The sequence below is a fragment of the Pseudorasbora parva genome, chromosome 7 (assembly GCF_024679245.1).
Source record: "Pseudorasbora parva isolate DD20220531a chromosome 7, ASM2467924v1, whole genome shotgun sequence".
Taxonomy (NCBI): Eukaryota; Metazoa; Chordata; class Actinopteri; order Cypriniformes; family Gobionidae; genus Pseudorasbora; species Pseudorasbora parva.
This window is the reverse complement of record NC_090178.1, coordinates 43,307,325-43,323,871: the sequence shown is the minus strand read 5'-3', so window position 1 is coordinate 43,323,871 and position 16,547 is coordinate 43,307,325. Positions and strand designations below refer to the sequence as shown.

The 16,547-nt window shown below is 39.9% G+C and overlaps 1 protein-coding gene across 1 annotated transcript in view; it reads right to left on the bottom strand.

The window, feature by feature from the left end:
* Positions 1-16,547, bottom strand: part of celf3b (cugbp, Elav-like family member 3b) — a 251,135-nt gene that overhangs the window by 10,727 nt on the left and 223,861 nt on the right. The window contains exons 5-7 of the mRNA XM_067449878.1: positions 507-635; positions 348-427; positions 7-108 (exon numbers count right to left, since the gene is read on the bottom strand). Coding sequence (XP_067305979.1) covers positions 7-108; positions 348-427; positions 507-635 — 311 coding nt within the window. The remainder of the gene's footprint in view (positions 1-6; positions 109-347; positions 428-506; positions 636-16,547) is intronic.

Genomic DNA, 16,547 nt, shown 5'->3' with positions numbered 1-16,547 from the left:
CGTCACTGGACTGAAGACGCTGAGCTGCGAGGCCACCTGCTGCATGCGCCGAACCCCTCGCTCCTTCTCTGTGTCTGCAAACTTCACCACCAGACTGGAGGAGGCGCCCTGTCGACAGACAGACAGACAGAGATAACAAGCTGAATCAAGAATCCGACTAAATCCAGCAGTGCAGTCATCATTAATTGACAACGCTTTGAAGTGACGCTAAAGGGAGCGAGGATCCTTTCACTTGATTCAATTCCTCCGTCCTCGCGTCTTTTAATTCCTCGCATCCTTCCCGACCCTCGAAGCTATAGGAAAGGAAACGAGGATGCACAAATAAGAATTGGGAAGCCCACACTCACAGGCAGAGTCCGGCTCCCGTGAAGACTGTTAATGGCAGACTGGGCCTCCGAGTGACTCTGGAACTTCACAAACGCACAACCTGTGAACAACATAAACATCCGTTTGAGTTAACATGTTAACAAACACATACATGCGTGTGCACGTGTTTGTTAACAGACCTTTGCTGGTGCCATCAGGTCCTCTCAGCACTGTGCACTCATCGATGCCACCGAACGGCTCAAACATCTTCCTCACGTCCTCATCAGACTGCTGCTTTCCCAGCATCCCCACAAACAGCTTTCTGTCCTCTGAAAAAAACGAAAGATGGAGAAATCATCATTTACTCAACATCATGTATCTGACTTTATTTCAATTCCAGGGTTTTGTGAAGTGTATCAGTTTAGAAAGTCAACAAAGCTGCAGTCCTGTCAGCCTCCAGCAGAGGGTAGGATGAGCCAACTACAATATGAACTGTGTGTGTGTGTGTGTGTGTGTGTGTTGAGTTTTTCTGCGAAAGTCCTTTACTTAATTTTAAAAGCATTTATAAGGTCAGTTTAACAGACGCTTCTCACCACTGAAACATTTAAGTAACAATTACAAAAATGCATATGAATGTAGCTCAAAATGGATTTGTAAAAATCATATTTCATGTAATTTTTTGTCGTTCACACTTGCTAAATCTGATCAGATTTTAATAAATGCACAAAAATCGGATTTGACCTCATAGTCTGAACATAGCTTTAGTTGGATTTTGTGCCTTTATTTTTCCATGTTCTGCTTTCTTGGTTTTCACATTTGCATTAGTTTCTATGGTTATTTATTGTTTGATTAATCTGCCACACCTGATTCTTGTTGTCCTCTTTTTGATTATTATATGTATAAATGGCCTTGAGTTTCAAGAGTTCTTTGTCCGATCTTGTTGTTGGTTAATGGTTATTCTTCTGCTGCGTGTTTGTATTTTGATTTCTTGAATTTTTTATTTAATTGTATATTTAAATGAACTGCTGCGTTTAGATCCAGCCTCTATTCATCCTTGCCTCAACCATCGCTGACAGAAGACCGGACCTTAGAAAATGTATAGCTGCAGTTCAGCTCCTCCTTCTACAGGGGGATCGTTTCTTCCAGGAACAAATACAGGGGCCTGTTTTAATTAGGAGGTTCGACTTACCCTGAGATAGGAAACTGAGTTTTGGGTTTTAGAGCAGCGGAATTTATTTAGTTCAATTAACTCTTGAGTAGACGTGGTCATTCTCAATTCTAGTCAGAATATGAGTCTGAAACTGCTCCATTGGGCTGTGATTATGGGGCGTTTCAACCGAACCAGGAAAGACATCAATTGGACAGACCAACAACCAATCAGAGCAACGGAGCGACGCATAACGTTAGTTGTCAAATGTCAACAGAACTTAACTGCACTGTGTTGCCAAGTCCGCGTTTTTTTTCCGCGAGTTGTTTTCCATGTCCGCTTGTTGAAGCGACAATTATGTGATATGATCTTATACTCTAAGATATGATCTTAGAGTATGATCTTTCAAGTATTCATACTCTTGCGTAATCAATGCGCCATCCTAAATGAACCCGTCTCTTGCGTGATATCCTGAAATTTTGAACCTAATATGATTTCTGACCTGTAAGGTTGCCAGAATAATAATCATACACTGTTTGATAATAAGCCAGAGGAGAACTGGCACCCCGACTAAGTCTGGTTTCTCCTAAGGTTTATTTTTCTCCATCATGCCCTGATGGAGTTTTGGTTCCTCGCCACTGTTGCCTTTGGCTTGGCTTGCTCAGTTGGGGACACTAAAATTATGATCCAACTTATTCAACTAAATATACAAATAAAATTATTTTGTTAACTGTATCAATTAATAACTGTTTAACACTGTGAAGCTTCTTTGAAACAATTGTGATTGTAAAAGCGCTATATAAATAAAGTTGATTGATTGATATATAGACCCATGAGTGCGAATTTTAGCAGACAACCTTGCCAAAATAACACACATTTTACCCCCAAAATGCCATTTTTTCCCGGAGAACCCCCCGAGAAGCTATTGTTTAGGGCTAGTAGTTGGCGGGTTTTGTTATAAAAACTGGTAAACTTGTCTGCACGCGCGCTGAAATAAACGATCTTTGCTGGTGTTGTAAAAAAAAGAATTGAATGATACACAGAGCACTTACCCAACACGATCATCATTTCTGAGAGAAATTGTGAAGGTGAATGCATACACAAACAAGCTCTCCGTTTAGGATTTGAACAAATATACCAAATTTTCCGGACTATAAGTCGCTCCGGAGTATAAGTGGCATCAGTCAAAAAATGCGTCATGAAGAGGAAAAAAACATATATAAGTCGCACTTGAATATAAGTCGCATTAGGGAAGAAGCAGAGTGGGAGTCGCGTGGGCATGCGCGCACCTTCGTGCTGTGCATAACCGAGCAGAAGAAAGAAAGTTTGAAGTAAGTGAGAAACTTGTGAGGGACTGGCGAAAAGCAGAGGTTTAACTGTGATGAAGGAAGCTAATCGCGGACTGAAAGCAAGATGGCCAGTGCTGTAGGAACGAGTCCACAGATGGGTGCTTGAACAACGCTCTGGGAGAGGCTCAGCCGTGCGAGTCAAATGCTGTGTGAATCGTTCTTGGCTGCATATTTTAGGCCATATTGGCTGCACCTTCTCATCACTGGGCATCACAGGGACTCCGCTCCACTGGTTTGAGTCCTATCTCACAGGTAGGTCTTTTAAGGTTGTCTGGAGAGGAGAGGTATCCAAAACACATCAACTGACCACAGGGGTTCCTCAGTGCTTGGACCTCTCCTCTTCTCCATCTACACTACATCAGTGGGACCCATCATTCAGGCACATGGCCTCTCATATCATTACTATGCTGATGAAACAGCTCTACCTCTCATTTCAACCAGATGATCGACAGTAGCTTAGGTGGGATCGTTTTCCCTGCTAATCCCACCATACAACACTATTTTACCATCCAGCTAGGTCTATCTTTGATTACCCCTTCAGGGTCGGTCAGAAATCTTGGAGTAATCTTTGATGACCAGCTGTCCTTCAAAGACCAAATCTCAAAGACAGCTCGGTCATGCAGGTTTGCGTTGCACAACATCAGGAAAATCAGACCATTCCTTACAAAGCATGCAACACAGCTTCTTGTCCAAGCCCTGGTAGTTTCTAGACTTGACTATTGCAATGCGCTTCCATCTTGTGCAATCAAACCGCTGCAAATGATCCAGAACGCTGCAGCACATCTTGTATCCAATGAGCCCAAAAGGGCTCATGTCACACTTCTATTCATCTCTCTGCATTGGCTACCACTCGCTGCCCGGATCAAATTCAAAGCCCTGAGTCTTGCTTATGCATCTTCCACAAGCTCAGCACCCACATACTTCGACTCACTCCTACGAGTCTACACACCCACCAGAAGCCTTCACTCAGCTAATGTGCGAAGGCTTGTGGTACCATCACAGAGAGGCATGAAATCCCTCTCCAGAACTTTTTCTTTCATTGTTCCTGGTTGGTGGAACGATCTTCCATCCTCCATACGCACGACAGAATCAGTCGCTTCAGTCAAAAGACAGGTAAAAACTCTCTTCCATGAGCACTTAATCTTAAAAAAGAAACTTAAAAAAACTCTTCCTCCTCTATTTCTCCTTTCTTCTGCCCTTTTATGTTTTTTTGCTACTCTGAGTAGTGTACAAATCTTGGTATTTGGGGCACTTTTTGCATTTCTTTGCCTCTTCTTGACGGATCGCTTCCTGTACTCCTGAGTTGTAAGTGGCTTTGGATAAAGCAACTGCTAAATGCATAAATGTAAATGAAAAGCCAGGATCAATGGAGCTCCAAAATTATGATTCACCATGGCAACAGCACCCAATAAAAGACATCTGCATACTTCCAGGCCAATATGTAAGTTTAATTTGCATGGTATCCACACAGGCAAACAAAAATTAAATAAAAAATGTGGCAGCAGCTATTCGGGTCGCCAATGTGACGTGATTTCAGCAGTTTGGATCTCGCATCAAACTGCTGAAATCACGTGACATTGGCGACCAGAATCATTGATCGATTCACTGATTCATTAACCGTTTGAATCTTTTTGGAGGAACAAGGAAGAGAAGACAATGCTGAATAAAGTAGTAGTTTTTGTTATTTTTGGACCAAAATGTATTTTCGATGCTTCAAGAGATTCTACTTAACCAACTGATGTCACATATGGACTACTTTGATGATGTTTTTATTCCCTTTCTGGACATGGACAGTATAGTGTGCATAGACTGCATATGCTTTGGGACTAAAATCTAAAATCTAAAATATCTTAAACTCTGTCTGAAGATGAACGGAGGTCTTACGGGTCTGGAACGACATTAGGGTGAACTAACCGTTTAAGGCAGTTCTGAAGGCGAAACGGGGTCAAACACAGTATTAGTATGTAGTAAACACAGTATTAGTGTTTCACTTTTAGGCCTTGTATTAAATGGTTATTTTTATTTGACATTTGCATATTTTTTGTGGATTACCGTTTTTTTTTAACGTCCTTACGTAATGACGTCATTTATATCATCCCGGCGGATAAAAATACATTCAAACACCTTCATATAAAGTATTTGTAATCCAAACTTAGTATAATAATAATTGTCATGTCATCATCATCATCTTTGATGCGGTCGTGCAAACACTGAAGTTTTACACAGATTAAATAAATTTACATTGACATAAAATAAATGTACACAAATCCTCGATTCACCCATGTTCATATTATCAGCATCAGCTATCCGAGAGAAATAGTTCGGTTCAAGACGACGCTATCACGCATGCTCAGTATCTCAGCTCATTGGTTCTCAGAATCGAATGTGTCCAAAAGAAATGGTTTTCGATTCTGTACTGGTGATCCGAGAACCACTGCACGTTCAGTTACACGCGCATGCTCAGTATCAGCTGCTCGTTCACTCAGCAAAACTCTCAGTTCTCAGTCTCAGTTCAGTGAACTGTTGGAGTTACAACATATAATAATATAGCTGCAAGCAGCAATTCCGGGGCCAAGCGCAAAGAAGAAAATGAGACATGCCAGCATGGCTGGAAGTGACCAGCTGCAAAAATGCACAGTTTGGTGTCAATATGTCAAAACATTGCAGAGATACAACCTTAAGAGTCATTTTGGCATCATGCCTCAGCGCAAAGAAGAAAATGGGACATGCCAGCATGGCTAGGAGTGACCAGCTGCAAAAATGAACCATCAAAGACCTATTAACATAAGCTGAGGCAAAAAAAGATATACAATTATACATAAAGTTAAAAATTAATAATGTATCACTTTTTACCTATAGGTGGCGCTGTGACCAAATGAATGTGGTGTGGTCAGGGTGAGATAACAATGACACATGCACAGTTTGCTGTCAATATGTCAAAACATTGCAGAGATACACCCTTAAGAGTCATTTTGGCATCATGCCTCAGCTTCGTCGCTGTGTTAAACAAAAACGATTTAATCTATTGATGTGAAATCAATAACTTTGTGTCGGGATGGGCTGAAGATGATACGAGTCAATTTTGGTGAAAATCGGACAAACGGCCTAGGAGGAGTTTGAAAAAGTAGGTTTTTAACTAATAACAAGATGGAGGAGAGGACGTTTTACCAAATATGGCAAAATTGATATCTATGTTCTCAGCAGTAGCCAAGGAATGTATTAGGACCAGTTTCATCATAATAGGTTAATTTATTCAAAAGTTATTAACCTTTGTGTAAATTTTGTTATACATTTTGACCACAAGGTGGCACTGCCCCGAAACTTTTTGAGCACCTTCAGGGCATGGTGCAGAAGACACATAACAAGTTGCGTAACGATATGCTAATGCATTCGTAAAATACAGCATTTTTAGACAAAATTCAAAATGGCCGACGCCCAAAATGGGTGATACGGGATAGTTGGATATATATCGACTCGGCATGATGTCCTGAATCTAACAAGACCGCTTTTATGATTTTTGGAAAAACCCATCAGAAGTTATAAGCCAAAATAGCCATTTTTTGTATCTCCGGACCAGTAGGTGGCACTGCACCGAAACGCTGTAGATCACTTCAAGTCATGCTCGTGATGACATGTACCAAGTTTGGGTTGAATACGATAAAGCATTGCAGAGATACAGCCTTAAGAGTATTTTTGCAACTGCTACGTAAAATTTGTTTGCGCATTTATCAAAAACGATTCGACTAATCAACTTGCCTTTAATAACTTTTTGTTGGCATGGTCTGAAGATGATCTGGTTCAATTTTCGTGAAAATCAGAGCAACGGCCTAGGAGGAGTTCGAAAAAGTAGCTTTTTTGGAAAATTCAAAATGACGGGAAAATTTTCATGACGGAAAATGACGTCATAGGGTGCAATCGAATCGGCTTGAGCCACGGAATCAAGGGAAAAAAGAATTTTGTTTCTAGCCCTTATGGTTCAAAAGTTATTAGCATAAACATAAGTGCAACTTTGGACAGGCGGTGGCGCTAGAGGGATTGAATTGGAGACTCAAAATTTGCTATAGTGACAGATGGGACTGTCTTCTATCTGTGTGCCAAATTTCACAACTTTTTACCATACGGTTCTATGGGCTGCCATAGACTCAAGAGCGGAAGAAGAATAATAATAATAAATATAGCTGCAAGCAGCCATTATCGGGGCCAAGCGCAAAGAAGAAGACAAGACATGCCAGCATGGCTGGAAGTCTCAAGCCAACTGCAACAATGAGCCATTAAGGACCTATTAAGTTGATTTTAGGCAAAATAGCAGTCAAATTTTAAATACAGTCAATAATAATGGTTTAATGGTTTATCACTTTCGACCAATAGGTGTCACTGTTACGAAACTGATGTGGTTTAGTCAGATTGAGATGACAATGACACATGCAAAGTTTGGTGTCAATATGTCAAAGCATTGCAGAGATACAGCCTCAAGAGTAATTTTTGCATCATGGCTCAACTCTGTTGCAGTGGTATATGAAAACTGTTTTGTCTATCAATCCGAAATCCATAAGTATTTGTTAGCATGGTCTGAAGACGATACGGATCAATTTTGGTGAAAATCGGACAAACGGTCTAGGATGAGTTTGAAAAAGTAGATTTTTAACAAATAACAAGATGGAGCACAGATATGTTTGCAAAATATGGCAAAATTGGTATCTATCTTCTCGGCATGAGCCAATGAATGTATTATGACCAGTCTCATTACAATAGGCTAATTTAATCAAAAGTTATTAGCATTTTTGTACATTTTATTACAACTTTTGACCACAAGGTGGCGCTACCCCGAAACTTTTTGAGTATCTTCGGGACATGGAGCGGAAGACACATACCGAGTTTTGTAACGATACGCTAATGCATTCGTAAATTATAGCATTAGCATTTTAAACCATAATACTGCATTGAAGTCAATGGGAATTTCATGTTTTGTTTTATTATAGCGCCACCAAGAGGCACAATCCCACCAATTTTTTTATGTGTCCTCATAGTGAGCCCATACATATGTGTGTCAAGTTTGGTGAAAATATCTCATTTTGTTTTGGAGTTATAGACATTTATATGAAAAAACACGTAAAAAATGACTGACACCTGACTTTGATTGGATTTTACTACCCCTTACTATCAATATTTTGAGATTTGGGCATTAGCGTATAGCTATCGACCTATGTTTCCGAACTTCTGAGGCTGGTTTCGTCTCGATCGGACTAGCGGTTTCGAAGATATCAGCAAATGTTTTTTAAGCACTAAATTACAACTCTGCGCAAACCATATGCCGAAACCTGGCAAGTCTGGTATCGTTGGAGTCGGCAAGGATTCAGGAGACCAAAAAACACACTCCCATCAAAATATGTCAACCACACCCAAAGTTATAAGCGTTTGAAAAAAAAAATTCTCCACTAGGTGGCGCTGTTTCGAAACTTCTCAGGCTACTTCAGGGCATCGTGGTGATGACCCATACCAAGTTTCATAACAATCTGTTCATGCGTTCATAAAATACAGCATTTTTGCACATAATTCAAAATGGCCGACATCCAAAATGGCCGACATGGTAAAATTGGATATCAGTCGACTCGGCATGACGCCCTGAATCTAATGAGACCAATTTTATGATTTTTGGATAAACGGTTCAGAAGTTATAAGCCAAAATAGGCATTTTTCGTATCTCCGGACAGGTAGGTGGCGCTGCGCCGAAACGCTGCATGTTGCTTCAAGTCATGCTTGTGATGACATGTACCAAGGTTGGTTTGAATACGATAAAGCGTTGCGGAGATATAGCCTTTAGTGTGTTTTTGCAACCTCCACGTAAAATTTGTTTGTGCGTTTATTGAAAACGATTGGACGAATCAACTTGAATTCCATAACTTTTTGTCAACATGCTCTGAAGATGATCTGTTTCAATTTTCGTGAAAATCGGAGCAACGGCCTAGGAGGAGTTCGAAAAAGTAGGTTTTTCAGAAAATTCAAAATGGCGGGAAAATTTGCATACCAGAAAATGACATCATAGGGTGAAATCGAATCGGCTTGAGCCAAGGAATCCGATGAAAAAAGAATTTTGTTTCTAGCCCTTAGGGGTCAAAAGTTATAAGCATAAATATGAGTGAAACTTTGGACAGGTGGTGGCGCTAGAGGGATTGAGTTAGAGGCACCAAATTTGCTATAGTGACAGCTCAGACTGGCCTCTATGAGTGTGCCAAATTTCACAACTTTTTACCATACGGTTCTATGGGCTGCCAGAGACTCCTATGGCGGAAGAAGAAGAAGAAGAAGCAGAATAATAAATATAGCTGCAAGCAGCCATTATCGGGGCCAAGCGCAAAGAAGAAGACAAGACATGCCAGCATGGCTGGAAGTCTCAAGCCAACTGCAACAATGAGCCATTAAGGACCTATTAAGTTGATTTTAGGCAAAATAGCAGTCAAATTTTAAATACAGTCAATAATAATGGTTTAATGGTTTATCACTTTCGACCAATAGGTGTCACTGTTACGAAACTGATGTGGTTTAGTCAGATTGAGATGACAATGACACATGCAAAGTTTGGTGTCAATATGTCAAAGCATTGCAGAGATACAGCCTCAAGAGTCATTTTTGCATCATGGCTCAACTCTGTTGCAGTGGTATATGAAAACTGTTTTGTCTATCAACATGAAATCCATAACTATTTGTCAGCATGGTCTGAAGACGATACGGTTCAATTTTGGTGAAAATCGGACAAACGGTCTAGGATGAGTTTGAAAAAGTAGGTTTTTAACAAATAACAAGACGGAGGACAGATAGGTTTGCAAAATATGGCACAATTGGTATCCATGTTCTCGGCATGAGCCATTGACTGTATTATGACCAGTTTCATTACAATGGGTTAATTTAATCAAAAGTTATTCGCATTTCTGTACATTTTATTACAACTTTTGACCACAAGGTGGCGCTACCCCGAAACTTTTTGAGTATCTTCGGGACATGGAGCGGAAGACACATACCGAGTTTTGTAACGATACGCTAATGCATTCTTAAATTATAGCATTAGCATTTTAAACCATAATACTGCATTGAAGTCAATGGGAATTTCATGTTTTGTTTTATTATAGCGCCACCAAGAGGCACAATCCCACCAATTTTTTTATGTGTCCTCATAGTGAGCCCATACATATGTGTGTCAAGTTTGGTGAAAATATCTCATTTTGTTTTGGAGTTATAGACATTTATATGAAAAAACACGTAAAAAAGGACTGACACCTGACTTTGATTGGATTTTACTACCCCTTACTATCAATATTTTGAGATTTGGGCATTAGCGTATAGCTATCGACCTATGTTTCCGAACTTCTGAGGCTGGTTTCGTCTCGATCGGACTAGCGGTTTCGAAGATATCAGCAAATGTTTTTTAAGCACTAAATTACAACTCTGCGCAAACCATATGCCGAAACCTGGCAAGTCTGGTATCGTTGGAGTCGGCAAGGATTCAGGAGACCAAAAAACACACTCCCATCAAAATATGTCAACCACACCCAAAGTTATAAGCGTTTGAAAAAAAAAATTCTCCACTAGGTGGCGCTGTTTCGAAACTTCTCAGGCTACTTCAGGGCATCGTGGTGATGACCCATACCAAGTTTCATAACAATCTGTTCATGCGTTCATAAAATACAGCATTTTTGCACATAATTCAAAATGGCCGACATCCAAAATGGCCGACATGGTAAAATTGGATATCAGTCGACTCGGCATGACGCCCTGAATCTAATGAGACGAATTTTATGATTTTTGGATAAACGGTTCAGAAGTTATAAGCCAAAATAGGCATTTTTCGTATCTCCGGACAGGTAGGTGGCGCTGCGCCGAAACGCTGCATGTTGCTTCAAGTCATGCTTGTGATGACATGTACCAAGGTTGGTTTGAATACGATAAAGCGTTGCGGAGATATAGCCTTTAGTGTGTTTTTGCAACCTCCACGTAAAATTTGTTTGTGCGTTTATTGAAAACGATTGGACGAATCAACTTGAATTCCATAACTTTTTGTCAACATGCTCTGAAGATGATCTGTTTCAATTTTCGTGAAAATCGGAGCAACGGCCTAGGAGGAGTTCGAAAAAGTAGGTTTTTCAGAAAATTCAAAATGGCGGGAAAATTTGCATACCGGAAAATGACATCATAGGGTGAAATCGAATCGGCTTGAGCCAAGGAATCCGATGAAAAAAGAATTTTGTTTCTAGCCCTTAGGGGTCAAAAGTTATAAGCATAAATATGAGTGAAACTTTGGACAGGTGGTGGCGCTAGAGGGATTGAGTTAGAGGCACCAAATTTGCTATAGTGACAGCTCAGACTGGCCTCTATGAGTGTGCCAAATTTCACAACTTTTTACCATACGGTTCTATGGGCTGCCAGAGACTCCTATGGCGGAAGAAGCAGAATAATAACAAGCAGCCATTATCGGGGCCAAGCGCAAAGAAGAAGACAAGACATGCCAGCATGGCTGGAAGTCTCAAGCCAACTGCAACAATGAGCCATTAAGGACCTATTAAGTTGATTTTAGGCAAAATAGCAGTCAAATTTTAAATACAGTCAATAATAATGGTTTAATGGTTTATCACTTTCGACCAATAGGTGTCACTGTTACGAAACTGATGTGGTTTAGTCAGATTGAGATGACAATGACACATGCAAAGTTTGGTGTCAATATGTCAAAGCATTGCAGAGATACAGCCTCAAGAGTAATTTTTGCATCATGGCTCAACTCTGTTGCAGTGGTATATGAAAACTGTTTTGTCTATCAATCCGAAATCCATAAGTATTTGTCAGCATGGTCTGAAGACGATACGGATCAATTTTGGTGAAAATCGGACAAACGGTCTAGGATGAGTTTGAAAAAGTAGATTTTTAACAAATAACAAGATGGAGCACAGATATGTTTGCAAAATATGGCAAAATTGGTATCTATCTTCTCGGCATGAGCCAATGAATGTATTATGACCAGTCTCATTACAATAGGCTAATTTAATCAAAAGTTATTAGCATTTTTGTACATTTTATTACAACTTTTGACCACAAGGTGGCGCTACCCCGAAACTTTTTGAGTATCTTCAGGACATGGAGCGGAAGACACATACCGAGTTTTGTAACGATACGCTAATGCATTCGTAAATTATAGCATTAGCATTTTAAACCATAATACTGCATTGAAGTCAATGGGAATTTCATGTTTTGTTTTATTATAGCGCCACCAAGAGGCACAATCCCACCAATTTTTTTATGTGTCCTCATAGTGAGCCCATACATATGTGTGTCAAGTTTGGTGAAAATATCTCATTTTGTTTTGGAGTTATAGACATTTATATGAAAAAACACGTAAAAAAGGACTGACACCTGACTTTGATTGGATTTTACTACCCCTTACTATCAATATTTTGAGATTTGGGCATTAGCGTATAGCTATCGACCTATGTTTCCGAACTTCTGAGGCTGGTTTCGTCTCGATCGGACTAGCGGTTTCGAAGATATCAGCAAATGTTTTTTAAGCACTAAATTACAACTCTGCGCAAACCATATGCCGAAACCTGGCAAGTCTGGTATCGTTGGAGTCGGCAAGGATTCAGGAGACCAAAAAACACACTCCCATCAAAATATGTCAACCACACCCAAAGTTATAAGCGTTTGAAAAAAAAAATTCTCCACTAGGTGGCGCTGTTTCGAAACTTCTCAGGCTACTTCAGGGCATCGTGGTGATGACCCATACCAAGTTTCATAACAATCTGTTCATGCGTTCATAAAATACAGCATTTTTGCACATAATTCAAAATGGCCGACATCCAAAATGGCCGACATGGTAAAATTGGATATCAGTCGACTCGGCATGACGCCCTGAATCTAATGAGACCAATTTTATGATTTTTGGATAAACGGTTCAGAAGTTATAAGCCAAAATAGGCATTTTTCGTATCTCCGGACAGGTAGGTGGCGCTGCGCCGAAACGCTGCATGTTGCTTCAAGTCATGCTTGTGATGACATGTACCAAGGTTGGTTTGAATACGATAAAGCGTTGCGGAGATATAGCCTTTAGTGTGTTTTTGCAACCTCCACGTAAAATTTGTTTGTGCGTTTATTGAAAACGATTGGACGAATCAACTTGAATTCCATAACTTTTTGTCAACATGCTCTGAAGATGATCTGTTTCAATTTTCGTGAAAATCGGAGCAACGGCCTAGGAGGAGTTCGAAAAAGTAGGTTTTTCAGAAAATTCAAAATGGCGGGAAAATTTGCATACCGGAAAATGACATCATAGGGTGAAATCGAATCGGCTTGAGCCAAGGAATCCGATGAAAAAAGAATTTTGTTTCTAGCCCTTAGGGGTCAAAAGTTATAAGCATAAATATGAGTGAAACTTTGGACAGGTGGTGGCGCTAGAGGGATTGAGTTAGAGGCACCAAATTTGCTATAGTGACAGCTCAGACTGGCCTCTATGAGTGTGCCAAATTTCACAACTTTTTACCATACGGTTCTATGGGCTGCCAGAGACTCCTATGGCGGAAAAAGAAGAAGAATAATAATAATAGGAACACTAACGATTTCAATAGGTGCCTCCGCACCTTCGGTGCTTGGCCCCTAATAATAGGAACACTAACGATTTCAATAGGTGCCTCCGCACCTTCGGTGCTTGGCCCCTAATAAAATATAGCTGCAAGCAGCCATTATCGGGGCCAAGCGCAAAGAAGAAGACAAGACATGCCAGCATGGCTGGGAGTCTCAAGCCAACTGCAACAATGAGCCATTAAGGACCTATTAAGTTGATTTTAGGCAAAATAGCAGTCAAATTTTAAATACAGTCAATAATAATGGTTTAATGGTTTATCACTTTCGACCAATAGGTGTCACTGTTACGAAACTGATGTGGTTTAGTCAGATTGAGATGACAATGACACATGCAAAGTTTGGTGTCAATATGTCAAAGCATTGCAGAGATACAGCCTCAAGAGTAATTTTTGCATCATGGCTCAACTCTGTTGCAGTGGTATATGAAAACTGTTTTGTCTATCAATCCGAAATCCATAACTATTTGTCAGCATGGTCTGAAGACGATACGGATCAATTTTGGTGAAAATCGGACAAACGGTCTAGGATGAGTTTGAAAAAGTAGATTTTTAACAAATAACAAGATGGAGCACAGATATGTTTGCAAAATATGGCAAAATTGGTATCTATCTTCTCGGCATGAGCCAATGAATGTATTATGACCAGTCTCATTACAATAGGCTAATTTAATCAAAAGTTATTAGCATTTTTGTACATTTTATTACAACTTTTGACCACAAGGTGGCGCTGCCCCGAAACTTTTTGAATATCTTCGGGACATAGAGCGGAAGACACATACCGAGTTTTGATACACTAGTGCATTCTTAAATTATAGCATTAGCATTTTAAACCGTAATACTGCATTGAAGTCAATGGGAATTTCATGTTTTGTTTTATTATAGCGCCACCAAGAGGCACAATCCCACCAATTTTTTTATGTGTCCTCGTAGTGAGCCCATACATATGTGTGTCAAGTTTGGTGAAAATATTTCATTTTGTTTTGGAGTTATAGACATTTATATGAAAAAACACGTAAAAAATGACTGACACCTGACTTTGATTGGATTTTACTACCCCTTACTATCAATATTTTGAGATTTGGGCATTAGCATATAGCTATCGACCTATGTTTCCGAACTTCTGAGGCTGGTTTCGTCTCGATCGGACTAGCGGTTTCGAAGATATCAGCAAATGTTTTTTAAGCACTAAATTACAACTCTGCGCAAACCATATGCCGAAACCTGGCAAGTCTGGTATCGTTGGAGTCGGCAAGGATTCAGGAGACCAAAAAACACACTCCCATCAAAATATGTCAACCACACCCAAAGTTATAAGCGTTTGAAAAAAAAAATTCTCCACAAGGTGGCGCTGTTTCGAAACTTCTCAGGCTACTTCAGGGCATCGTGGTGATGACCCATACCAAGTTTCATAACAATATGTTCATGCGTTCATAAAATACAGCATTTTTGCACATAATTCAAAATGGCCGACATCCAAAATGGCCGACATGGTAAAATTGGATATCAGTCGACTCGGCATGACGCCCTGAATCTAATGAGACCAATTTTATGATTTTTGGATAAACGGTTCAGAAGTTATAAGCCAAAATAGGCATTTTTCGTATCTCCGGACAGGTAGGTGGCGCTGCGCCGAAACGCTGCATGTTGCTTCAAGTCATGCTTGTGATGACATGTACCAAGGTTGGTTTGAATACGATAAAGCGTTGCGGAGATATAGCCTTTAGTGTGTTTTTGCAACCTCCACGTAAAATTTGTTTGTGCGTTTATTGAAAACGATTGGACGAATCAACTTGAATTCCATAACTTTTTGTCAACATGCTCTGAAGATGATCTGTTTCAATTTTCGTGAAAATCGGAGCAACGGCCTAGGAGGAGTTCGAAAAAGTAGGTTTTTCAGAAAATTCAAAATGGCGGGAAAATTTGCATACCGGAAAATGACATCATAGGGTGAAATCGAATCGGCTTGAGCCAAGGAATCCGATGAAAAAAGAATTTTGTTTCTAGCCCTTAGGGGTCAAAAGTTATAAGCATAAATATGAGTGAAACTTTGGACAGGTGGTGGCGCTAGAGGGATTGAGTTAGAGGCACCAAATTTGCTATAGTGACAGCTCAGACTGGCCTCTATGAGTGTGCCAAATTTCACAACTTTTTACCATACGGTTCTATGGGCTGCCAGAGACTCCTATGGCGGAAGAAAAAGAAAAAGAAGAAGAAGAAGAAGAAGAAGAAGAAGCAGAAATATAGCTGCAAGCAGCCATTATCGGGGCCAAGCGCAAAGAAGAAGACAAGACATGCCAGCATGGCTGGAAGTCTCAAGCCAACTGCAACAATGAGCCATTAAGGACCTATTAAGTTGATTTTAGGCAAAATAGCAGTCAAATTTTAAATACAGTCAATAATAATGGTTTAATGGTTTATCACTTTCGACCAATAGGTGTCACTGTTACGAAACTGACGTGGTTTAGTCAGATTGAGATGACAATGACACATGCAAAGTTTGGTGTCAATATGTCAAAGCATTGCAGAGATACAGCCTCAAGAGTAATTTTTGCATCATGGCTCAACTCTGTTGCAGTGGTATATGAAAACTGTTTTGTCTATCAATCCGAAATCCATAAGTATTTGTCAGCATGGTCTGAAGACGATACGGATCAATTTTTGGTGAAAATCGGACAAACGGTCTAGGATGAGTTTGAAAAAGTAGATTTTTAACAAATAACAAGATGGAGCACAGATATGTTTGCAAAATATGGCAAAATTGGTATCTATCTTCTCGGCATGAGCCAATGAATGTATTATGACCAGTCTCATTACAATAGGCTAATTTAATCAAAAGTTATTAGCATTTTTGTACATTTTATTACAACTTTTGAGCACAAGGTGGCGCTGCCCCGAAACTTTTTGAATATCTTCGGGACATAGAGCGGAAGACACATACCGAGTTTTGTAACGATACACTAGTGCATTCTTAAATTATAGCATTAGCATTTTAAACCGTAATACTGCATTGAAGTCAATGGGAATTTCATGTTTTGTTTTATTATAGCGCCACCAAGAGGCACAATCCCACCAATTTTTTTATGTGTCCTCGTAGTGAGCCCATACATATGTGTGTCAAGTTTGGTG